The 27,371-nt window shown below is 39.8% G+C and overlaps 1 protein-coding gene across 6 annotated transcripts in view; it reads right to left on the reverse strand.

Moving 5' to 3' along the window:
* Positions 1–1,447: 1,447 nt before the first annotated feature.
* Positions 1,448–27,371, reverse strand: part of ATP11C (ATPase phospholipid transporting 11C) — an 82,634-nt gene continuing 56,710 nt past the window's right edge. For 2 of the 6 annotated variants that reach the window (XM_072123970.1, XM_072123969.1), the window contains exons 17-29: positions 27,221–27,324; positions 25,442–25,623; positions 20,789–21,049; positions 18,966–19,134; positions 18,233–18,335; positions 17,892–18,037; positions 17,003–17,062; positions 16,473–16,600; positions 15,434–15,569; positions 14,208–14,273; positions 13,438–13,541; positions 11,933–12,086; positions 1,448–4,263 (exon numbers count right to left, since the gene is read on the reverse strand). In XM_072123970.1, coding sequence (XP_071980071.1) covers positions 4,138–4,263; positions 11,933–12,086; positions 13,438–13,541; positions 14,208–14,273; positions 15,434–15,569; positions 16,473–16,600; positions 17,003–17,062; positions 17,892–18,037; positions 18,233–18,335; positions 18,966–19,134; positions 20,789–21,049; positions 25,442–25,623; positions 27,221–27,324 — 1,739 coding nt within the window. In that variant the 3' untranslated portion in view covers positions 1,448–4,137. Of the gene's footprint in view, positions 4,264–9,035; positions 9,138–10,510; positions 10,602–11,932; positions 12,087–13,437; positions 13,542–14,207; positions 14,274–15,433; positions 15,570–16,472; positions 16,601–17,002; positions 17,063–17,891; positions 18,038–18,232; positions 18,336–18,965; positions 19,135–20,788; positions 21,050–25,441; positions 25,624–27,220; positions 27,325–27,371 lie in introns of those variants that run through there. The other 4 variants (XM_072123974.1, XM_072123971.1, XM_072123972.1 and 1 more) reach the window with 4 other exon arrangements.

Here is a 27,371-nt window from a genome sequence, read left to right on the forward strand (position 1 = left end):
AAAAACAGAGGGAACCAGGTACTTTTTTGTAATGTTAAGTTAAATAAAGGGTCACTTCAATGTTCTCATTTTGGCTCTTTAAAGAGGACCCGTCACCCTAATAATATATCTAGGAGCTGCTTACCTAAGTAGGCAGCTCCCTAGCCATACCCCAGGTGTAGCAGTGTTAAAATGCTAGCCTTATCGAAACCTTCTGATAAGGCTAGCAAACCCCTCCCACACTATATGCCGGCAGTCACCACCTCCTCACCCCACCCCCTCATGAATACGCCCGACCGCTGTAAGCTCGGTCCGGTGTTCCCTAGGGTACAGCGCTGCAGTGTTTGCTAGCTTTATCGGTTTCTTCCAATTGGTGGAATTGGTAGGTTTGTATTAAGCCTACCCAAAGAACAAATTCCATGATATTAGGGGCATAATGCTCTTATTCAGTTTCTTAGGAATGAATACATGCTGTAATAAAAGTTGGTCACAGGACACTTAGATAAGAAGTTACTACTTGCCAGAGCACTAATTGACACTTTAAGAGGTTGGCACATTGCATTGTTTTGTTCAGGGATCTTCTGGATACACTAATCTCATCTTCATATAGTGAGGAAAGCCTTTCCAGGAAAATTCCAATGAACCCCACTGATTGATGATGGCGGCCTTTACTGGCACTAAACGAACATGGTCTGGGTGGACCTCAATCATATCGGGCACTACAAAGCTTTGGTAATAAGCGTCCAGGGTGTATCCACATAACTGGAGATGCCTCGGTATAAGACTATTAGAGACTGAGCATTTCCGCATCAAAGCCTATTAAAAATGGGCTGTCATCCACTGGATGGATCCCTTTGATTTACTGGCTTATTAAAAAACACATTACACAAGTTGTTTTCTGGGAATGCTATCATAAATTAATACTGCCAGAGAGCTGGTATTAAGAACCAGTCCAACTAAATCACTTAAGTAGCTGGACCAAAGCTTTAGACACAACTAAAACACTGGGCATTAAAGGGTGTGTGCCGGGCTGGCAAAGGGGCAATATCTAAATAACGGGTAACTCTTTAATCATTCACACTTTCTGTAGAAATCAAAGGTAGATAAAAGACAATTTCAAAGCATACTGCATCAGTACAATGCTGAATATTATATTAATGGGGTAGTGCGGTCACAATGTACCCCACTTATTTATGAGTGGGGTTCCAATGGATTATGAGAATGGGGGTCCGTTGTACTCCAGATGACTAGAGTCGTTGGCTGAATGAGTGTGCACCTGCACTATTCATCTTATGGTGCTACAGAGACAGCGGAGTGCAGTACTTGGCTACTTCCCTCAATGCCATAGACAGTGAATGAAGAAGCAGGTCAAGCTTTGTGCTGCCGTTCCACTCACTGTCTATGGCACTGACAGTCAAGTAATGTACTATTTCTATCTCCATAGATCTTCTGACAGTTTTTTCTTGATATCAGAAGAAGCATAAAATATCACCGGGACCTCAGCCATCCGGTAGGACACTGATGACCATATAGTTGTGGGTGCAGTAAATCCACATCAGGTCTGACTATTAATAGTCGTATCCGGATAATAACACAGCACATGCAAATATCATGGATATTATCAGTGCACATGCTTTTTTTTTAATCCAAATTAACCAAGACTTGTACATTATATACCATATATACATTACAAAAGTAAAATGGAGGATTAACATTTTTTTTTTTCAACAATGCAAACAGGTGCCATACATCAGTCGATATGAGTCTCCACTTTGACCAGTACGTAGCTTTGTGCTTTCTAAAAGGATTTATAAGAATTACTATTAACGGCCTAGATTTTGACTAAGCAATCAATCATGGGGGTCAGAAACCTAGAATTTGCACTAATTGGCTGTTCGGTATATACAAAGAATAGGTTGTTGGCTCTATGTCCCCGAAGTGGCCGGTAGCTGTTCCTGAAGCCACAGCTCCCTTTGACAGAGAATGGGAACTGGTCAACCCCCCCTTCCCTCCGATCAACTACTGATGACTAATCCAGCCGATACATTGGACCCCCAATAATAGTTCTTGGAAATCTTCCTCAACACATTCATCTCAAGACCCATTTGCTGTAAATGAAACATGTTAATGGAGTGATTATCACAAAATTCTTATCACAAAAGGGAAACATAAAATGTGTGTAAATGTAAAATCTACATTTAATGAAACAAAATCAAAAAACAAAATCGTCCTGCATGTATATTACAAGTAGTATTCAAATCTGGAATGGTTTAGATGGGTAAAATATTTCACCAAAATAAGTGCAAAGAGATAGAAATCCTCTGTAAACACAATTATTGTGCGCTTCCTGTGAAAACACGCGCTGTAATATACGACTGTATCCGATTCCGATCGAGTCACATATATACTACTGCTTAGTACTGCTCTATTTTGACACCTCATATAAAAATATACCTTTTTAAATAAATAGTTTATATATATATATATTTTTTTTTTTTTCAAAATGGTCAGTAACAAACCACATCTTCTAAGTCTGGTATAAACTGCAGCAAACCTCAGCGCAATGCCAAGAGACGTATCAGACCGGCGAATTTGGTTACTGAGAGGATGGAAAAAAAGAAAAGATTATGGAAGAAAGAAGACTTAAAACAATGCAGATCGTTTGTTAAAATGAAATAAAAGGAAGCAATTACAGAAAACACAGTTCATTTCCGCTCCTAGGTTACTGGATGCTCGTGTAGTCTTAAGTACATGTGATATTACAGGGGCTAGTAATGCAGTTTGCAGGTATGTCTGTGACATACAGGTGACAGGTCTGCATTACCTAGCTGGTACAACCTCTCACACCTTAGACACCCCTTTAAAGTGTTGAAATGGTAATACCACGTTTGAAAAGTATCACCTATCTACCAAATATATGATGTATGTTTCATTAGCAAATATTGTGCCATATTGTCCAGCGATAATTTCGTGGATGCCAACTGTCACAGGAGACGGGAAGTTACTTTAGCAGAGGTTGAACCACGTTTTCCATCATATGGACTGGGTGGACATAAACCATCACTCTACAGGATATGGAACGTTACATAAGGGGACGTTGTGCCACGTGTTCTAACATATGGATTTTGTGTTCATCCACCGTCACTCTACAGGATATGGGAGATTACATAGGAAGATGTTGTGCCACTGTGTCCACCATATGCCCACTGTCGCTCTACAGGATATGGGACGGTACATTAGCAGACGTTGTGCCACGTGTTCCACCTTTTGAACTGGACGAACACTCAATGTCACTCTAAAGGATATGGGACATTCCATTTGCAAAGGTTGTGCCACATGTTCCACCTTATGAATTGGGTGGATGCCCATTGTCTCTCTATAGGACATTATGCCCAACTTCTACGAGATTGATGGAGAATGGAGTCCCATGGAGAATAAATGGAGAGATATTGCACAATGACAACCATCAGTCTCCTAAATTGGACATTTCAGATTATATGGCTCTTACTCTAAGAAGTGGACACTTATCTATCCTGTAGAACGTTGATATTTAATTGGTAAATCCTCTTTAAGGGGAAGTCTAGATTTGTCCATGTGGCTGAATGAAATCTACCTCCGCTATGGGAGCATCTATGTCTGCATCGAATGTGTAGGATGTACATGTATATAAGTAATTCTAGCTAGCGGTCACTGATCGCCACCGGCAATGCCATGCCAACTAGAATTATGCCCAAAGTGCAGGTCTGAACTCTTAATCTTCCATAATACAACAGAAATGTTATATGTGGTGATAAATGAAGAACTAAACCAGAAAGACATCTCAAACTGTTACTCGGCTGTTAGAAATGTTTGCTCTCGTGAATAGAAAAAATGCAGATTTACATCTCTTCAATGTTGAGGGATGTGCAACATTTTGCATAAAGGCGACATTATTGTATACAGCACATGCACCAAGAGATTTAGGTAGAAAAGTCATCCAGACGCTTTGTCTGAACATCCCGAGTCCTTGCAGCAGGGGGAGTTTATAAGAAGTCGGAGTCCTCTCATATATTCTGATGGCCTCTTGTGTTCTTGGCTGTTGAGATGCTTGGATCATATTAGGATCACCCTCCTAGACATTAGTGGTATCATTGGTCTTGCACGTTGCATCCATGTATATCATTGATATACGTCAAAAGAAGACAGTAAGGGATTGAGTTTGTACTCCTCTAATTTGATCCGAGAGAGGCATCCGTTCTCCACATTTTTGTAGGATATCAGCATAGGCAGCTGGAACTGTAAATTCTGAAAGACACGAGGAATAAAAGTTAGGATTTATGGACTGGCTTGGGATATAACCTTATTTGTATGGAAATCGTTATGATGAAGCGTTTGTTCTAGGAGTCAGATGATAATCTTAGGTTACGGTAGTCGTTGTCTGTAATTTGTGACTCTCCAGCTGTTGTGTCAGTTGATGGATGACAATCCGGAGTGCCGTACATCAGTACAACAAAGAGCAGAGAACCTTGCGGGAGCTTCATTATTTATCAGCATGTGGAACTACAAGGGACTGAAATACATTTGCTAACATAACTTTATAGACTAAGGCTGCTAACACACAAGTGAGCGTGATGCTTCCATCTCAAATCAAACTTGAAGCATAAGCTGCCTGGAACAACTGGCCCCAACGCTGAGCAACCGGAACTGAACTCAACATCTCAGTTAACTTCCGCCTGCTCAGTGTTTGGGTCGAATATTGCAGCCAGCACATGCTGTGAGTTTGATGTGTATTGGATGTACCAAGCACACTTGTGCGTAAGTAGCCTTAGAGAAGGGTGAAATTACCAAGAAAATTAATTTGTAGGCGTTTAATTGTGTTAACTTGTTGCATTAGCCCTTCTTTAACTTAAAGTGATTGTTCCGTTTCAGCAAACAATTGATTCTGAATGCGTAAAATTTTCCAATATACTTTATGTATCAATTTCTTTTTTCGAGAGATCTGCTGCAGTCATTCTATAGAAAGCTTCATTGTTTATTCTTCCTGTGGATAAAAACCAGTTAAGAAATAAGAACAATGCTCAATTCTCTTCTTCCAAAAAAAGAAACCGTACTTTCGTATTAAAAGTCACTCATACCGGAAGAAGCCCGAAGAGGGGAAACCTGAGGTCGGACAAGGTGCTTTGGTGCTTTTTAAACCCCTTTGGGAATATTAATAAAAAATACTTTTGTCCCTAAATTTGGGTGATCTGCACAGTTGGTTTGTTCTTTCTATGTAGGATCAGCGATCGGTTCCAATATACGAGGGCAAGATACAGAGGTGGACTGACGCTGACAAATGCGACCTCATTGTGAATGGATTGCTAAGGGTCTCCATTCCTGAACAAGGTGGAGTGGTATCAGGGACTTTTTTATAGGAAAGTGACTTTTTATACGGTTTCTTTTTTGGGGGGGAAAAAAAAAAAGTTGAGAATTGTTCTTATTTTGTAACATGTTTTTCGAGCACATGTGAGAGAGAGAGCTTTTTTGTTCAATTGCTTCTCTTCAAAAATCCCTCAATTTTTTATGCATTGTTGGATAAAAACCAGTCTCTGATCATGTGATGTCACACAGATGCACGGCTCGTTAAAACACACAGATCTGATTACTGTTATAAGCCATGCACCTGTGTGACATCACATGACCACAGACATAAAGTAAACAATGAACCTGTCATAGAATGACAGCCGGAAGACCCAGAAAACCCATGAGAAATCGATACAAAAACCACATTGGAAAATTGTATACATTTTCATTACAAAAACAATATCAGTAATTGTCTGAAAGTGTACAGCCCCTTTAAGTTTCCATTTGCACTATAATCGTGGGGCTCTTTAAGTACACATAGCCATTGCTAAAGAGCACCAGAGGCGTCACTCAATACAGAAAGGGTGGGACAGTGTTCCAGAAGGTCGGCCCAAGACTTGCAATGATCAGAACCACCAATCGGGCACTTACGGTATTTGCCTATTAAAATAAGCGGGAGTTTTCTCAGTAATAAGACATCACACTCCAAGCCCATAAAATTAAACTTAAGTATTGGACCACTATCCGGTGCTGTATTTCATGTAACAACAATTTTTCTAAATATTTTGTTCAGGACCGAATCAGTCTGAGCCGATGTTACTCCAATAGTTCTGAAAACTGGCAAAAGCCACATACAGATAATTCTTTTACATTTTGCTTTGTTAATTTTAAACATTTTTCAAGGGTTAACCTTACTCCTATTGCAAAATCTTGAGGAAAATTTACAAAACGAGATATGACTTTTTATTATTATTATTTTTTTTTTTTAATATAAAAAATATATTTTCAAGAACTTGAAAGGGTTATATACCATTTTGCTCTGTTCATTTTCAAAAAAATTTTAGGGCTAGAATAAGGGTTAAACCTACGCCCAAAAAAACAAAAATCAGTGTTTTAGAGGACATGATCTTGTGATATACGAATTTCAGGACAACTGGAGTAAATTGGTTTGTGTGAAGCAAATGTTGATAAGATAGACTCCTTCATCTTTTATGCTAAAAAATATGGCAATGGCAGCCTCCCTTTAGGGCTTGGTGCACAATACCCTTCTCATGTTATTTGTTTCCTCTCTTACCACCACCAAATTTGCTGAAAATCCAAAAAACAAAAACGTGCAATGATCAGGGCCACAACTCACATGCTCCAAAAACTGGTTATTTTTTTATAATAACTCGCTAATAAATCACCAAAGTGTTAGGATAGCCGATGAGATGGACGCGCAGTATCGGGGCCCTACAGCTACAATTGCAGGTTATCAGGTCCCAGTGTTTGGATAATGGGAGGGGACGCTGGCAATGTGTGCAGGAAACCCATATCTGTTCTGTGGATTACAGGAGATCTCCAAGTAAAACATATGTCTTCGTCTCCATTGTCCACGGCCACGATGACTGTATTACTGCAGTTGTGAGCACAACTTGTCATAATTGTGCTGCGCTCACACAGCTCGGAGAACAGTCCATCTGCAGCTTCATCTGCTTATTTATATGCTCAGGAGAAAATAAGTTGTAGCCAAACAGCCTCATTCTCTATAAAAGTAATACTCCGTGACAACATTCTGCTTTCTAGCCTAGAGGAGCCATCTTTTAACTGTTTACTTGCCATTTTACAATCAATTTTTTTTAACTGAAATATGGCCAAAATATAGAAACCAACCAAAAAAAGGCCAACATGTTCTTGCATACAGCTCTGACAGAATTGTGTGTCTCCATAGTAACAGACTACAAACCCATCAGGCAGTCATGCCTTACTCTTTCTCATTTGCCCCAACTGTCTACATGACTGATATCAGAACCTCTCTTCGTGTGGTGCACTTTTCTAGCATGTGGTGTATGATTTAGGGCTCATTCTCTGTTGACGTCTATTGCACCGGGTCACAGTGCGGTGAGCAAACGTCTCTCATCGCACCGTGACCGCTTCCTATATTCCGCCATGTTACAGCCCTCATCCCTCCTTCTCTCCAGCACGCCTATGGCTGGGTGGGCACTTGCTCGTGTGTATATACCATTAGGCCAACTATATTTTTCCAGGTTTTTTTTTTTTATGTTATTAATACTAGTTGGCATTACAACAGTAATGTTTGCCCTGCTGGTATATAAAGTATACTGTATCTTACAGGTAAAATGGATTGTCCTTTATTACCCAACTATAGTTTGGGAGCTAGGCGTCTGATGCTGTGCTGTCCTGTAAGGGACAGATCACATGACCCTGTATCTAACATATTATGGATGGGAATGGCAGCTAATGAGGTATCAGATATGTCAGAACCAGAGGCTTTACTTTACATTTCAAGAAAGTGGGGCAGTGCTTATAGATATACATTGGTAAATCACATTACAGAAAACATGAAGCAAAGTTGCCAACCGTGTTCAATCTCTACAAGACTGACAGAAATCGTAGAGCACAAAACTCGGCCATCTTCGTCAGTCTCGTAAACCCTGAATGGAGGTAAAGTATCTATACATGAGTGATACAAGACAACAGCCCGGGTCCCACCAGAGTCCTATGACCTATTCCCTGGATTATTGTGTAACAGTCCCTGTAGTAGCCCAGCGTCCCATCTACTCAAAGCTTTATTAAATGACATCTACCACCAGGATGAAGGACTGTATGCAAATGAGCCTGTGGGGCTCCAGGCTCTATTAACACCTATGGAGCCTGGAGTCCCTTAGGCTCATTTGCATACAATCCTTCATCCTGGTGGTAGATGCTCTTTAAATCAATGAGGAGTATCTGTTATATTTGTATTATTATTAAAAGAATATTATTCTCAGTTCTCTTATCTGCATCTTACCCCCCCCCCCCGGCCCATAACCGCTGCCAGCAGAATATTTTGTGAAATTCCAAATTCCATACAAGCCTCTTCTAGTCCCAAAAGAGAGGCCTTGTACCTTGTGCTATAATTAGGAAGAAATGCATATAGCAGTCGTTCCATAGCACCACACACACATTATATATATATATATACAGTAGGTTAACCATGAAAAGAGGAGATCGGAATATAAAATGTAATAATCATGGTATAAATAAAATATCAACAAGATGTATGAACAACAGATGCCGCCAGTAACCCGAAGCTGTTAGTAATAAAATCACAGATAAGCCATCTGCCACCAAAGGCAAAAAGATGAAATTACTGTTTTCCGTCAGCTTTTGTTTTCAGCTGAATAAATCAGTTTTGGTTTATTTACACAATTGGAAATCGGGTTTTTGGTTATCGAGGGGGAACATTTTAGAAGGTCCATAGAAGCTACTGGAGACTCTAGAACCTGTCTCACCACTGATTAATATGGATCTGCACATGAATACCGAGGAATTCCGAGGAATCCAAACTTTTACAACACTGAAGTGACAATTTGGCTCCAATTTCGTCTATAAACCAAAAACCTCATTTGCATTGGTCGGTGCCGTGATTCGGTAGCCATACCACAATCCCAAAATGAAGCGTCAATCGGAAAATCAGAAGCTGGATTAGAGCGGATTGGTTTGATTATATAATTTGGATTATGATGCTGTACCTCTTATAGTACATTAGACTCATCTGAGAATGTTCGTAAAAGTAGAGGTCTTACAGTCGAGCGGGTAGACTCTGAACCACCTGTTGTGGTGCACATTTTCCTCTAAAACAGTGACAAAAACAACATACAAAATGAAGAATGAACATGGCACAGAGACTGTAAATTATAAGATGGAAATGGATTGATAGATGTCATTAGACACAATAATATCTTCTTAAATGAGAAATTTGCTCAGAATGGTCTTCTGTGTGTCCTATATACAAGTCATTCTAAATCATGAGCCACAGGTTCACAAAATAAAACTGATAAAACATTCAGCATTGCCTAAACATTTCACGAATGATGAATAAACATTGAATGAATGATCGGCCTTAAAGATAATTTTTTGGGGTAAAAATGGCAACCATCTAATATCCTGGCTTACTGCCTGTGACTGATCTTGGGGAAGGAAGGATTCCTTGTTAGATTCAAACATGCCCAATATTTTGTTGTCCCAGAACTTAAGCCAACACTAAATGTATCTGTATGAAAGGTGCATGTAATAAACTTACCTTAATAGTTTATGCTAAATGGTGACTAACACTAAAGGTTGAATGAATAGAGCAGATGATAATGGTAAACTATGTAATATACTTCATTAAATATATATTTAAGCAATGTGCCTTAACCAGCTTTCCCTTCTGTACTCACACTACAAGCTGATAAGGAGAAGCTGATAAAGTTTCTAGTGACTTATCTCCTTAAAGACAGACCCCGGATAATCTTATCTCCTCATAGCGCTGAATTATCGAGAGAAATAATCACTGCAGGAAATGAGGAAATTATGAATTAGAGAAGGACTTAGAGAAGGGACATAGGAGTGTAAAATATAAGTGTCAGAAATAAAGTTTTATGCAGTTTGTAGAAAGCCGACAGTTCTGTAATTTTCATTCCTGCAGTGGTTATTTCCAATGATGAGGAGTACTGAAAGTAGGCGAATGTATGCAGATGAATGTATCTTATAGGCTCTAAATAAAACGGATCACTAAACTTATTTTTAAAAAGTTAATCTAAGCAATAAGATACAAAGCCATTTTATTGACAGGCAGGAGGCTTCACTTTACATATGAAGAAAGCGGAGCAGAACTATTAATAGATGTATATTGGTAAATGACCTAATATCCTGACCCCCAGACTTTAACATCACAGTAACAGGAGGTAAAGTGACCAACCCCTTTTAAAACCAGCAAGTCCTAACTGACACTGTACTATGCACTATAAAACCGAGATAAAAACACATCTAAAACACTTAAAATGAACACGTAGGCACAGCTAAAACACGAATAACATGCAAAATACCGCTACTGTGTCATATACACAAAGACCTTGAGTAAATGATCATGAATGAGTTATAGAAATGTCACCCCCTCCCCCCCCTTAAAAAAAAAAAAGGGGAAATAATTGAGAAGAGGAAGTAGTAAGCAAAGCAACTTCACCTTAATCACTCCAGGGGAAGCTGTGAGTACTGGATGTTTGAGAAAGCATGAAGATAGTAGATGTTCCTGAGGAAGGCAAGTGTTTGGTTACCTGGTCCGAAGCAGAGACAGAGGGGGCAGGGAGAGAAGCAGGGTCAGTAAGAGGAAGACAGAGTATAATCACACATACAAGGGACCAGCCAGGACAGCACATGGAGAGAGCAGTGTGGCCCTAAAGGGGAAGCCCCCCAGTATTACATCCCCCCCCCCCAAGTATTACAGCCCCCCCAGTATTACAGCCCCCCAGTATTACAGTGCCATCATAGTGTTAGTCAAGCTTGACGTAAACATAGCACTTCCCTACTGGAGATAAGAGGTAAGGCAGCCTGATCCACTAGTCACTGACAGGTAAGTCTACTGAGGGGGTCACAGGATGAAACTACATAGAAATATTGTATTATTATTAACCGCTATAAAGATACATTAGGAAATAATTTTAGACATTTAACAATGGTGAGAACGATGGAAGTTAAATATTAGTTACTGTATAAGGTCCTAAAAAGAAGCACACCGAGGAAAGCCGGGGACAAGAAGGTGGGAGGGCCTTCAAGGACAATTAGCATATTCATGAAGAAAGAAATCTAGGACTAGCTAAACATAGATTAGGGGGTTATAACGTCACTGGGAACCTACCATCAGGTTTACCTCAATAGGTAGATTGCTGATGGTAGGTTTCCTTTAAAGGACATCAACCACCAGGATGAAGGATTGTAAACCAAGCAGACTGACATACTGGTGTGTGCCCCTCTAGCAGGATGACTCTTCCTTGAGCTGCTTCATTTTAAAGTTTTTAAAATTATGCAAATGAGTCTAAGGCTCCATAGGTGTTAACAGAGCCTGGACTCATTTACATAATTTTTAAACCTTTTTTTTGTTGCTAAAAACAAGGGCATAGGAAGCTTACAGATGAGCAGATCCTGGCAGAGGGGGCACACACATGTAAGTGTAAGTAAGCAGGCATATAACTACACATCGGCATGTTAGTGCACCAAGTTTACAAAACATCATCCTGGTGGTAGATTTCCTTTAAGTAAATTACTGCTCAGCCAATCACCTGCCAAAGTGGTCATTTACGTGAGCCAGTCATTGGCTAAGCAATTGAGAGTCTCTTTGAGATTTTTTTTCTTATCATTCTAAATTGTTTGTAAAATCTTATTTTTACACCCCAAAAATAAACAAAATATTTCCTCAATAATGAAAACGGAATAGAGAATATTTTCAAATCTTTATAGCTAGGATTTGTGGTCATTGAGACTACATTACCCTGAGAAATGAATCACACGATTGTATAATATATATTTGGCTTTTAACATTCCTGTTCACAAATTTTACGTCATCAATAATAAACGAAGAACTAAAATCATCAGGTGCGGCTGCTCTTACCTTTTGGCCGGCGCGCTTAACGTTTCTTAGAACGATCAGCAGTATTTCTGGATAGAGGCTTATAAAAATCAGCAGAATGATGGCGAGCCAGACTGACACCGATGTCAGCATGTGAGAAAACACAAAGTACATTCGCTGCTGCCGGAGGAATGGCCTAGAGGAGATCCGGACAGGGAAGGTAAATGGAACATTCGTGAAATCAGAAGATTATTTACATTGTTGTCAAGATGGAAATTAAGGTTTGCTACACAATCCTTTCAGGTCATATGAGGCTTCTAGTCGAAAATGGAGAAAGTTAAAGAGCTAGTTCTGAAAGCTGGCCAAAGACAAACATTTTATTTCCACTTATTGCTTTAAATGCCTGTCTCAGATTCTGCAATGTACAGAACCACAAGGCTGATGAGAGTCTTTAATATAATAGTAAAAAGGACTAGTTCTGGGTACTACGGAGCCCTAGATATGAGTGAGACTTCACCTGCAGCCTCTAAAAGTGACTCATCTAAGGTAAAAAGTGACTCTGCTCTGCTCATTTTCCCAGGACGTTGGAGGTGATTTTGGAGGGAATTCTAAAAAAAAATATTTCTAGCTGAGGGGGCTCCTAGTTTAGGGGTGTAAAAAGCTGGTAGATGTCTGGTAGACTGCAGTGTCCTAGGGATTTCCTCTTCAGACTGTACATGCCAAGATATCAGTATTTCAGAAATTTTGATGAGAATAACAAACCTTGTAATATTCAATATTGAAGAAAAATACTTGTCTGTATTACAGGCAGTCCTCGGGTTACATACAAGATAGGGTCTGCAGGTTTGTTCTTAAGTTGAATTTGTATGTAAGTCGGAACTGTATATTTTATCATTGTAATCCCAGCCAGAACTTTTTTGGTCTCTGTGACAATTGGATTTTAAAACTGTTGGGTTGTCATAAGAATCAATATTAACACTAAAGCTTCATTGCAGATACATTAGATAACTGTTATGGCTGTTTGTTGTAGCCTAGGACTAAAGTACAATAAATTACCAATATCCAGAGGTCTGTTTGTAACTAGGGGTCGTATGTAAGTCGAGTGTTCTTAAGTAGGGGACCGTCTGTATTTTTACCAGTGGTTTATCTGAAAGCAATTTTGAAATCCACACAAAGCAAACAAGGAGAAGAGGCTAAAGCATAACTCTTCACATACCTGGAAAATATCTAATGAGTCATTCAGCTCTGTATGGAGATAACCTGAGTTAACTTGTAAGGAGTTGAGTTATGAGAAGTTTTAACAACTTCTCTGTATCGTTCTGCTATTTATGTGAGGGATTTAGATAGACTCCTAAATGCAGTAAAAAAAGGGGGGGGGGGGAATCAGACAAGTATTTTTCTTTAATAAAGTATATTACAAAATGTACTGTTATGACTTGTACTGTTAATTCCCGAAACCAATACGGTTTAAAACGTATAGTTACCTTCTTTAATTATTATATAATTTCCATTTGCTATATTACATTTTTACCAATCTTGCAACTTACCAAATGATTCCTCCCCAAAATATTGAGAAAATAACATAAAAGGCCAAAGAGCCCCATATGACCAAGTGATTCATCCACGTCCAGTATCGAGTATCCAACGCCAGCTGCAAAGGATCACAGATCACTGTATAAATGCAAAGTGCGCTGACCGACATATTCATCAACAATGAAAATCAAGCGGAAATCAAGACAACATATATAGAAAATTAGAGACGAGTGAGCACTAAAATGCTCGAGTGCTCGTTACTCAAGTCGATGTTTTCCCGATGCTTGAGTGCTCGTTACAAATAAGAACCCCATTGAAGTCAACGGAAGACTTGAGCATTTTTCAAGGGGACCAAGGGGACCAATAAAATGTGTCATTTTTTTGAGAAATGAGGAAGTCACTCCTGTTTCTTTGTTTTTTTTTATTTAATGGAATATTCGTGGAACTTCAAAAAGGAGAATGACCCGTGTTAAACATCTGCAATGTGTTCTTCACACATATTGTTCTTCACATACTATTGTGAAGAACAACGTTCCGCACTCGTGTCTTCGGATAACTTAGCAGATGTACGGAAACATCTGCAATGTGTTCTTCACTTAAATTATCTTTAATGATCCTTAAATGATCCTGTGTTCTTCACTGTGTTTCCTTAAGTGAAAGCTCGTTATCGAGCAGGCGAAATACTAGTCCAAGCAACGAGCCGTTTTGAGTACGCCAATACCCGAACGAGCATCAAGCTCGGACGAGTATACTCGCTCATCTGTACAGAAAATCATGAACGTACCTTTAACGTGACTGTAAACACTAATGTAGTGAAAACAATTGTCCCAAAAGACCAGTTTCCAAAAACCTGGGGAAAAAAAATTGGAAATTATTATTATCCAAAAAAATTTGAACCCATGACAAGTGTCTATACTATAGGTAGTCTTGTCTTACGATACAGGAGTGACCCACTGTATGGTCAGTGGTATAAGGCTGCCTATCCAGTCTCCAGCAGAGCAGCGGCCCTATAGACCAGGCATTAGAACCTCAAGAACTTTCCGAGAAGATAGAACACAACGTTCTGACAACTGTAGGCAACCACTGGACAGTTGTCAAAACCAGATTCCACAACATATCATTTTTCCTAAGACATTTGAAGGATCTTTCGGTAATCCATACGGTATCGTGGTGGTTGCACATTTAAGTTTCATGAATTTTCCAAAAGTTTCCACCTCTAGTGGAGCTTTCCTTTACAGGATCTTCCCTATAAGTCAGGCAACTAGTAAGACACCACAGGAATAGCGGGACTCTTGAATGGGAACATGGAAAGGCATCTTAAAGAATCAAAATGGCTACTGCACATATTTGGGCCAGAAAAATAACAAAATGTCTATCTCCTCGCTGCTTAGGTTTATCAAATTGTTGACTAAAGAGGTCCAACCATTCTAAGCCACAACTGACCAAGTAGGTATCTTCAAGCATCTTCTGTGTCACAAGGTAACGGGGACCTCAAAACTGTCTGAGCTGCCATACCATTAGCTCCCGTCCCATTACCGTATTTGTTTGGGGCCCTGTGTCCGACCAGAATTATTATATATTGCTAATTTACCAATATACATCTATTAATAGTTCTGCTCTGCTTTCTTGATATGTAAAGTGAAGCCTCCTGTCTTTTACCTCATCAGCCAGAGATTCCTGTCCATAAAATGGCCGCAGATGGAGGGTCATGTGATCTTATCTTATCCATGAGGGCAATTGTTCATAGACAGAATCACATGACCCTCCATCTGCGGCTATTTTATGGAAGGAATGTCTGGCTGATGAGGTAAAAGACAGGAGGATTGACTTGCATATAAAGAAAGTGGTGCAGAACATTTGAAAATATATATATATATATATATATATATATATATATATATATATATATATATATATATATATATATAATCACAAACATACATGTACACACCCTGCTTATAACGTATACTAGTAAGACAGTGAGTGGAGGGTATAACCGATATACTGTACCTGACCATTGCCTTCCAATGAGGGATTCTGGAATAGGAAATAAACTCCAAAGAAAAATACTAGTCCTTCAAAAGCTCCCAGTGCAGTCCAGTATAGAAAAGGCAGCCACTGCAGCATGGCGTTATCAGATATTCTCCTGCAATGGTGAAAAATCACAATTACCGGAAGAAAAGAGAGATAAAATGCACACACAGGCAGCATAAATCCCCCTTGGGACTCAGCACACGCTGCTGGCAGGGAGCCAGGTAATGTGAATTACACTTAAATAAAAGTACTGAAATGATTCTCTATGCTGACAAAGGAATTTTTAATATCAGCATAGCATAGGCTGTTGGAGCCTGTCACTTACATTATTGTACTAACATTGTCTTACATTGCATACTTTTTAGTGTAATTGCGGATTACAGCATACATTATAATATGGAGTTTTTAAAAATAGCTGCAAATGGAGACACCTACAGCAAAATCCTTCTAGCTGGTTACCCATGATCAACCCTACACCAGGGCAGATTAAACCCTCCAAATCAGTATGTACAGATATAGCAAAAGGACCAATAATTTCAGGATGAAAGTAGTTAGGTGATGTTCCTGTTTCAGCAAATAGATATTGTTTGTATAATGAAAAGTTAAACACTTTTCCAACATACTTTCTATATCAATTCCTTGCTGTTTTCTAGATCTCCGCCTGCTGTAATTCTACAGAAAGTTCCTATGTTTACTTCCTGTAGCTAGAAATCTGGTCATGTGATGTTACACAGGTGCACAGTTGTGATTACTCTGTTAATAATAATAATGAGCTGTGCACCTGTGTGACATCACATGACCAGGGAGCAGTTTTTATTCACAGGAAGTAAACATTGCAGCTTCCTGTTATAATAACAGCAAGCAGAGTTCTAGAAAACTGGGAGGAATTGACACAGAAAGTAAATTAGAAAAATGTTTACCTTTCATTATAGAAACAATAATATTTATTTACTGAAACTGAACAACCCCTTGAAATGTAGTTTACATTGTTACCCCAGGGACGCTCTATACTTACATATACAACTTTGGATTTGCTATGAGCGTTTCAATGCTGATGTGTTGTTCCAACAGACTATACGCCAGGATGGGTAGAGAGGTAAAGCAGATGTTGTACATGGTCAAATATGCAGCATCATAAAGTGGCTACAACAGAGGAAACACAAAGATATTTATTACATTTTGTATCAGAGGCAATTCCTGTTGTGCACAATTATTACCCAATGACATGTTTTACATCTCTTAGTAGTCATGATTTCCACACACAAGGAACTCAATCTCCAATGACCAACTTAATATTTCTTCCTCTTTGCCTCAAGCCAGGAATGATCTAACATGACGTCTCACAATCTTTAGATCAGGAGGTAAGTGCTGCAGAAAATGCACCTATCAACACAAATCCAAGCCGTAGCCCCCTCAACACGGATCATGCCGCCCACACCCTGTGCGATCACAGGCCCGTCCTGCTGCCAGGCTTAGCCTCATGTACAGAGTCACTTCCCTATTGCCGAATCTTTATGTATATAATTAGCAGCACTGAACACCTACCTGTTGTGAAAACCCACAAAAGAACTGGTATAAAAACTGCGGCAGGATGAAACACAGGTTCTACAAAGAGAGAACAGTAAAAAGTCAGAATGATACTTTAGAACTAAATGGACTCTTTCACCAAATTTTACCCCATTGAACTAATACCCCCCTCACATAAGAGTATGAAATGTTAAAAGTATAAATGAAGTTTTCCAGATTTGGGATTTTTAATTGTTTTGATCAAGGATATCATATTGGTTTATGATCTGAAAGAAGAAAATCTGATCTTTAATATGACACCAAATGTTTCTAGGTGTTATAGAACCCAAGATAGAGGCAGTTAAATTCCCCTCCCCCCAAAGACTCTAAAAATGATTCATCTCGAGCATAATATGACTCTTCTTTGCATATACCATACAAAAAAATCAATCATATTTTCAAGTTTTTAAACAAAAAAAGTTCTTCTTCTTCTTTGCTCACTTGGAGGAGATTCTTTTTATAGATCAATGGATGAGATGTCACAAAGAGGGAATTCTAGATAGGATATTTCATACCCTGCCTGAGGGGGGCTGCTAGTTTAATGTGAATAAATCTAGTTACAGCGTCCCTTTAAGTGTCACTGTCTGACATTATTAATTAATCTATTAAATATACAAAAAAACACCTAAACTTATTGGGCATTTCCCTAGAATCAAACGTTCCCTATCTCTTTAGCAGAACAGCAAAAGGTGCAGCCGTCAATGGCGTATGACATCTACAGATACTCATGATCAATCCCAGCCCGATGACCTCTTAATTAAAATCAATTTTTCTACCCAAGAAACAGTCCTGTACTGCGAACTATCTGTACTGAAATCAATAACATTTGGCTTCACTCGGGTGCCCGAAGGGTTGATAGCGCCCTTACCTTATAAAAGAAATACTGTACAAGGTGCGCTATCCTGACGTAGTACAAGTGGCCGTGACCTAGAAGGAGCTTTTTTAAGTGCTTGAATTTGGGCACAGCATAGTCACTGTTTCTGGCGGCCTGGCGACCTTCTTTTCCTTTAATGCCTGTTAATAAATGACAGATTAGCAAGAGAATTTGCAAAAAAAAAAATTTCCGAAGCAAGAAAGCGGGACAGATTTATCTATGTGTTTGAATTAGTTTCAAAAACGAGTAATACGATAAGAGGGTGTGGCCTAATAACGGGTGTTTGAGTTACATGAAGCTGTATAGGCACATGAAGGAAGTATGATACTGCATACCTATGCCGACATGTGCTTCCAATATCATGCTGACATCATTGGCTCCGTCCCCTACAGATAACGTGATGGGGTTTCCTTTACTATTTTTCACCATTTTCACAATCTGTGGAGAAAGATACAATTATTCTCCATAGAAAAGCATTGCAGCGATAACATAATAGGAAATGTTAGAGGAAATCTACCATCAAAATCGGGCACAATAATCCCGGGACACTGTAACTGTGGTCATCTTCTTATAATTGTTATCCATGGCCTGCTTTCTTCTAAAATCAACTTTTAAAACTTTTATGCAAATGAGTTCTGGTGTCATCAGAGGCACTCCATGCTCTACTAGCCGTTACACTTTGCAAGGAGCACTTCCCTCCCCACTGTGTGCTCAAGCTTACTCTGCAGCAAGATTACAGCAAGCAGAGGGAGGGAGGAAGTGCTGAGGGAAAAGGAGGTCCGACAGTATTAACAGCCTGTAAAGCTACAGTACCGAGAGGCTCTGGTTAACATAATTTTAAAAGTTGATTTTAGAAGGAAGGAGGCCATGGATAACATATATAACAAGATTACCACAGTCACAGTGTCTGGATCTATGATTAAGTGTCCCTGGTTTATCATGATGGATTTTGATGGTAGATATCCTTTAAAGCCTGTATGTAGTATCCAGTATGTACAGTAGTAGTGTCATGTGTGAGAGCTGGAAGCTATACTAAGTCTTCATATGATACATGATAGCTACACACACCTGTGCCTTCTGCAGCGGCGCCATACGACAACATAAAACCGCCGTACATTTCTGACAAATCTGCAGAAATATATTTTTATAATGACTGGAACTGTAGTTGGAATTTAATATGAGTGACAGCGTGGACCCGTCAATGATCAGCCCGTAATCTTGGTTTCCTGTCCAGCTCCTGAAACAGAGATAAGAGAGATTGCTCATGTGAGACAGGTATGCAATGTGTGGATATTTTCCACCGACTGAAAGGGAGACTACCACTAGTATTACAATCCATTGTCCTTATGTAGTAGAGGAATGTTCTGTGAATTCAAAAATAGTATAATGGATGGAAAAAATAAAGATAAGAAATTCCCATTTTAATGTGTATGCTAATGAGGTAGTTGGTGTACTGATACGTGTCCTGTATGGACTCAGATAAGCAGGAGATATGTCTTGTGAGAAGCATGGGGGCATACTGGAGAAGAGGGAGACGATTAAGACAGGTAGATAAATCCTCTGGGTGCTGAGAACACACCCGGGTGCACCAACTGTCTCATTAGCATACAGAATAAATTGGGGATATCTGGGAAACTGCATCATGGACAGAAATAATAAAGTCTCCCTTTACCACACTTAACATGGCATCAAATTTCTGTTCAGGCCATAAAATGGCCACCTAAACCTGAATAGTTTTGGGTGAAATTGAAATTTCCTAACACCTCACCTTTTGTAACCCCAACTTTTACAACAACTGCTTAACATATTTTTGTAGAATGAGAGATCTTTCTTCCTGATACAAAGTACAGGTGAATCTCCTGTCAGGAGATGGCATATGACACTTAATTCTGTGGCCTCCTTCCTTCTAAAATTATGCTAATGAGCCTGAGGGGCTACAGGAAGTGTTCACAAAGTCCCTCAGTGCAGCAGCGTCACAGGCGGTTACACTGACTGTGGAAGTTTCACCACATGCTCTGTAGCATGGAGGAGCTCTGGCAACACTCCAAGGAGACCTTCTGGTTTATTAGGATAATTATAAAAGTATATTTTAGAAAGAAAGAGGCCATGGATAACAAATAGAAGATTACCACACTCACAGTAACTGGATCCATAAGTAACTGGTTTATCATGCTTGATGTTGATGGTAGATATTCTTAAAGGACATCTACCACAAGGATGAAAGACTGTATGCAAATGAGGGGCTGAGGGGCTCCAGGTTCCATTACTGCCTGTGGAGCCTGGAGACCCTCAGGCTTATTTGCATACAATCCTTTATCCTGGTGGTAGATGTCCTTTAAAGCCAGAACCTATAGGACATCTATATGGCCATCAGCTATGTATTTTCCACAGTTCAATGGCTGCTCTTTAGCTTAGCTACATGGTGCTGTGTCTAGTCTGTAGTAGTCTTAGACAAACCCTTATTTCATCATTGGTTGCTCTGGCCACCTGCAGAGAAGATACAGTCACAACCTCTGACCATAGGTAGGGACAGGAAGATGCTGCCATTTGACCTTAAGGCCATTTATCCATTTCTTCGCAAGTTTCTGTCCCTTCCAAAGGTCAAGGTGCCAGCATGGGGAACATTATGGAAAACTTGGTTTTCAATGTGATGATAAAACCTCCTGATTGTATATGTAAACCACAGATATTAGGAAAATGACTGCACTAGAGTGTTGGATGTTAACATGCCCAGTCATGTTTTTCATGGTAGCTTCTAAAACATCTATGAGAGATGACATCATGGAAGCAGAATGGCAGGGCTAACAGGGTCTTGCTATGGCCACAATATTAGTAACATATTTTTATCAACATGAATTCATTAACAAAGTCAATTATTTCCTAAATTTTACCTTTTAACTCCTTTCAGTTTGGGGGCTTCTTGCACAAGCTTTCGATGATACTCCAGGAGCAGCTCCTGTAAGCGATCCTCCTTCCTTTCACATTCTTCCACGTTTTTAGTGGTCAGTTCTAGCAGCTCAGTCGTATTCTGAAACAAGCGGCAGGCATAACACGTGGACTTTGCCGTCTCCATCTTGTCTCCAGTTAGCACCCACACCTTCATGCCGGCAGCGTGGAGGGCTTCAATGGTCTCTGCAGCTTGTTCCTGGAGTCTACAAGGAGGAGAACATCATCACCAGCAGCACAAACCTCTCTACTATCCTAAGGGTTTGCTGCAATGTACCAGTGCAGGGAAGTCCTACTGGGGTTCCACACACTGGACACACTGTAGCAAGTCCTCTGCTGTGAGCCACTATCATAGTTAGTGGTAGATCATCAGCCATGAAAAAAGTAATATCAAAGTTCATACATTGTGCAATATACAAGCGTATCCAAGGGCAGCGGAAATATCCTGCCCCGAGGAACAAAGATAGGGCTGGAATTTACAGATGTTGTAATGAAAAGCTGTTTATAGTTATGGACTGAAGTCATCAGATTGTCCACATTCCCATTACAAGAAGCCGTCATGTTCCTCATTACAGATCTCACTGACAAGGGCCACCTGCTGCTTCCCATTTCTGGGTAAAGGTTCGGGATATCATAAGTTTTGGGAGATGACGCAGCTACGCAGCATCATGTCATGGGTCATGAGATCATGAAGTCCCTAGGACTATCTTCCTGTTCTATCAGGTTATGTTCACACCGAATGTGCAGACATAAGGGGAGATTTATCAGAAGTGTCTGCGCTGGCCATGTAAACCAATCCGCTTTCAGCTTTAATTTTATAAAACAGCCCTGGGAATATGAAAACTAATCTCTGATTGGTTTCCATTGGTGCCTAGAACAGTTCTGCTCTCACTAATGATAAATCTCCCCCATAGACTCTGCTTTTTACAATATATCGGGTTGTGATACTGAAATGCTGAAGATGCAGAAAGATTATTAAAACAATCCCAGCGCGTTTCGCATTCTGTGTCTATGAAGTGCCTGAATGGTTATGATATTACATTGTGAAGACCTCCTCAGCAGCCATACAATACGCGGTGTGCTGAGCGAGTAATCCGGGAATGCCTCAGCACAATTTGCTTATTTTGCAATGCAGCATCTTCTGCCGCTTAATCCTGAAGTCAGGGAGAAGATGAACAGCCGTACAAAGCAGGTCAACTATTTTCTGTTCACTTCTCATTACTCAAAAACACGTAATGTACCTACAAAAAAGGGAAAATAAAATACCCCGACTATGTGCATTAGTCATCCTTACAGCAGCCAGAAAGCGGATCTGTAATGGAGTGACATCATGGGGTGTAACCTGCGCCCCTCCAGATGTCATCAGCCAAGCAGCTGCTCGAGGGAAATTATAAATACACACCCACCGCTAGAATCAGGAAAGATATGATTTATCAAAAGCAACTTTTTTTTTTCAATATTCCTTTTCTAAATGTATTACATATATATATCAAATATATGTGGCTAATGTAAGCTATTTCTTTATATTTTAAGCTCTCCAGTACCTTATATCCAGCTTCATGTTGGTGTCCGGGAAAAGATGGCCGCTGTGCGCATCATTCTTTACATCTTTCCATGAGCCCTGCGCACCCGCACTACGCTAGGAGCTTAGTTGGAGACGGCCCAGAACTGTGGATGTACCCTGCCCATGCGCTCTCTGCTATTGCCGGTGTGCAGACATGTTCACTTGTATTACAGTTGAATGAGCGGCACGTCGGCAGAGAGATTCATTGCGCATGCGCAACAAAGAAAGAAGAAACTACAAGTCCCTTCCTAGGGGATCGAGGACGACACCAGCTAAGAAAGTTAGCCAAATTTTTTTTTTTATAACTCCCTAATGGCTAAATATAGCTAATAAGTGAATTGGCTAATTACTAGATTAAGTTTTATTGAGTGAATGGGCCCCAATGTTAGTAATTGGAGTATCCCTTCAATGGAAATTTACCATCAGAATCCAGCATGATAAACCAGGGGCACTTACTCATACATCCAGGCACCGTGACTGTGGTAATGTTCTTATATTTTTTTATCCATGGTCTACTTCCTTAGCAAAAATCAACTTTAAAAACCTGCTTATGAGCCAGAAGGGTTATGGGGGTGTAGCCAGAGCAACTCCATGCTGGAGTGGGTGTGCAAAAACATTTTGTAAAACATTTGGTAGACAGTGAACTGATTTAACAGCACTGGTCACATCCCTCTCATTGTGCTCTGGTAGTCTGAGACACACCCCCTCGCTCCTGATTGGCTCACCCAAGAAGAAGTGTACACAGTAGTCTGGGACATGCCCCCTCATCTGAGAGTAGGGGGTGCTTGTAGAGAAGTGACAAAGATGGACTGTGGATTAGAGGAGTCACACCCAAAAGATTGAAAAGGTAGAAACAATGTAATTTAATAATGCAGTATGTATTTGTTGTGACATTGCTATAGAAATTCAGAGCTTCATTTTAGAAAACATGCATTGTGAACTTGTGTATGTGAGACACTGAGAGGTTAATGCTAAATATGATTTCTGTGCTATTTGCAGCTTTTCAATAAGTGCCAAGAACGGCACAGCTGGAGCATTTATAGAAAGAGGATGATACTTTATATAGAAGTGCTGGAGGAGCGAAAGGAAGGAGTAATATTGGCCCATATTCACATTAGCTGTGGACACTCATACATAACATACATAACGGTTACTGCAGTGTAAGAATGAGACAATATAAAAACATCTATGTGCCCCCGTCATAAATTACAGAGGAACTAAAGATACTGGGGCACATTTACTTACCCGGTCCCGTCGCGATCCCGTGGTGTGTTGTCCGATGAGGATTCGGGTCCAGCGGGATTCACCAAGATCTTACGTCCGAGTTCCTTCCTGTGTCGCTGCTGTGCCGAGGTGCCGAGTTCACCATCTTCTTCCTGGTGCATGCGAGTGCTTGATCTTGCGACACAAAATTCCGCGATTTGTCCGAATCCGTCGGGTTGTCCGGCGACCACGCCCCCCCGACTTCTGTTGCGTGCAGGCCGGCGCCAATGCGCCAAAATCCAATCCCGTACGCCAAAATCCCGGGGCAATTCGGTGCAAAACGGAAAAATTCTTTTATTGCCTAGGGCTTCTCTACCTCAGAACTATTTGAAATTATGGATTTTCCCAAAAATGAAGAGTCATTCACAACAATATATAGGTAAAAACACAATAAATGAATACTATACAGGCAGTCCCCGGGTTACATACAAGATAAAGGTCTGTAGGTTTGTTCTTAAATTGAATTTGTATGTAAGTCGGAACTGTATACTATGTTCTATGTGCCAATTGGATTTTAAAAATGTTGGGTTGTCATAAGAACCAGTATTAACAATAAATCTTCATTTCAGACACATTTGATAAATTTTATAGCTCATCATTGTAGCCTAGGGATAAAGTACAGTAAATTACCAATTACCAGAGGTCTGTTTGTAACTAGGGATTGTCTGTAAGTCGGGTGTTCTTAAGTAGGGGACTGTCTGTATACTACTATACTATAGCGTGAAATTGCTTATGTTTCAATACCTGATGATCCAAAATATATGATAATCTAGTAAATCTAGTCAGGCACCAATGACGCCATAGTAGAGGAATTTTACTATAACTAATAATTTTATATTAAAGGCTCAACTCATCCAACTTTCAGAAGTCAATCTATAGATCCAGTTTTGACGAGACGGCAGGTCCTTGACAGGGTACGTTCACATATATCACTTTAATGCCCCTCAATGCATTGAGACCAAACAATATGATTGCCCCTCCAAAACTGCCCATAAGCTTCACCCTGTTCGTGACCCGTTTGTGCACACGGTAGGTATGTATGTAGATTAAGGTGCTTAACAGAAGTGATACCCTTATGGTGTTCCAGCTACACCCAGGGGGTAGTATAGCAAGAATAAAAATGGAAGAATAAAAATGGCTGTAAACAGTGCTTTTATTAATGCATCTTCATTGTTAGTGTGTCACTGCGCAATACCTACTGCCCTTGACAAACTAGATCCCAGAGAAAACTAGGGGATCCATTCTGGCATTGGTTGCCCTTCAATGTGGATGTGAGATAGCAAAGGGAAACTGATGCTTTAAATGGAACCTGTCAAACTAACCAACACTAACCAAACATATCTTTGAAAACTCATCTCAGTTCTAGCGTGCTTGTACAAACATATTTTATTGTACCAGGTCTTTACAGCTCTTGTTTTTTCTATTTTTTTTTTAAAATATTTTTGAAATAAACATTTACATTTTATTGTTGGTGCCGACGGATCATCTTTTACTTTTTTTTGCCTTCATAAGGATAAGTTGTACTGCTGTATAATAGCAGCTTTCAAAAGATATGGTTAGTTAGTGTGGGTTTAACCTGACAGATTCCCTCAACTCAGGTGAAACATAGATGAAAAGCTCCTTAAGAGCTTAAATTAGAGAATAAATTAAACATAGATGAAAAGCTCCTTTAGAGCAGGAGTTATCTGACAACTAGTGCAACAGGACAGCCCCCGGTTATTATAAGAATAAATTAAACATAGATGATAAGTGTATGTTATGTATCACTGACCTGTCCTCCACAGCAGTGGCTCCCAGTAAGTGCATGCCGTCTTCTATGTCATCAAATACTCGCGCCAACTTCTCTTCTCTGTCCTGTAAAGCAATCTTCGCCTCCTCCAGCTGCCTGTTCATTTTCTCATACTCCTCTTGGCTGAGTTCTTTATATGCTACACAGAGAGTTCGGTATCCATCCTAAAAACACCACAAACAGGAGGTCGGTCAAAGTATGTAATCGGAAGAATAACCTTATCTTAAATCTATCTACTTCAAGAGCTTATATTAGGAAATCACATGCATAGACAATTCCTGAAACTATGATATTACTGTGGTATTCTTCTTATTTGTCATCCGTGACTTTTAAATTATGCTGCCAGAAAGGCTATGAGAAGGTTACCAGAGCAAAACTAAAGATTTTTCTTTCCATTTTTCTTTCAATATTCCATATTTATTTTGTATTTTAGTAAAAACTAAAAAAAAACTAAAAAAAAAAAAAAAAAAAGGTAATACCTCATGTTGTTACCAGAGCCCCTCGGTGTTGCAGATTCACAGGCTGTTAAATTCTGATGGAGCATTTCTTTCCTCCCACTGTGTGCTCCCTGCTGCTGAGATCACAGGAAGGGCGGGGGAGGGAAAGACTAAGATCTGCTGCTGCACCGTATAACAACAGCTTGTGCAACCCGAGCACAGAGGGCTTCTGCAACACACCCAGAGCCCTTCAGGCTCATTAGCGTAATTTTAAAAGTTGATTTTAAAAGAAGGGAGGCCGTGGATAATACATATAAGAAGATTACCACAGTCACAATGCCTGGATTTATGAGTACGTATCCAAGGTTAATCCAGGCTTCATTAGGATGGTAGGAGTACAGAAGCCTCTCTGCAATTTTTTCACTCTTTCTCCTGTAGTGAGCCTTATGTGCTCCATACATTAAAAAAATTAATAAATAAGACCAACAATTAACTCTTCCCATTGCTAGAAAATATTTTGGTTGGCTACTTGGCTCTCTGAGGAGATTCGACTTTCCAGGGGATATCTGTTAAGAGTTAAGTCAGGGGAAAAAAGTAGGACACAAAAACATATTTCTATAGTAACATATTTTCCAAAGTTTTAAATGAAAGGATTTGGAACGCCCCGTTACCTTAGATGATTTGCAGGTTAGATTTAGCCTAAATTAATCAAATTTGCATTCATTTTAGAGAAACTATCGTATTTATCGGACTATAATGGCGCACAAAAAATCCTTTGATTTTCTCAGAAATTAAAGGTGCGCCTTATAGTCCAGTGCGCCTTATATATGAACACTATTTACAGACAACAGCTGCCTTGAACAGTGCACAGGTCTGCCACCTGCTGGTCATTCATCCTTATAATCAGGTGCGCCTCATAATCGATGCGCCTTATATATGAACCTAGACATTTAAGCAGGCATTTATCGATGGTGCGCCTTATAATTCGGTGCGCCTTATAGTCCGAAAAATATGGTACATATAAATAAACACAGTAAAGAGTGTTGACTAAAACCAGCCCTATTCAGCTGCCTCATGTATCAGGAAACTGACTGCTGTCTACATAGTATGCAATCTGCAGAAGGTGGGGAAACCCTGTAGTCCTGGGACTTGGGAGCAGCAGGAGATTAGCGCTTTTCTCAATGTAGATATTAGTTGCTGCCAATGGAAAAATACTACAAAAGTAAAGACTACAGATATACATTAAAATCTATGGATTCTGTGAATGTGTGCTCAGCTGTGTTTCCCCATACATGATCCAGATATGATACAATGTCCAACATACCAATGCATTCTGCTCCACATGAACCTTAATGCGCTCCACCTCGTCCCGAGCCACCCGATGAAACACCGAAGAGTCCGCTCCTTTGCAAAAAAGGAATATTTTTCCTGAAACAAAACAAAGATTAAAACATTAAAATTGAAGACCGTAAGCC

Source organism: Engystomops pustulosus, chromosome 9 (genome assembly GCF_040894005.1).
Source record: "Engystomops pustulosus chromosome 9, aEngPut4.maternal, whole genome shotgun sequence".
In the NCBI taxonomy this organism is placed as follows: Eukaryota; Metazoa; Chordata; class Amphibia; order Anura; family Leptodactylidae; genus Engystomops; species Engystomops pustulosus.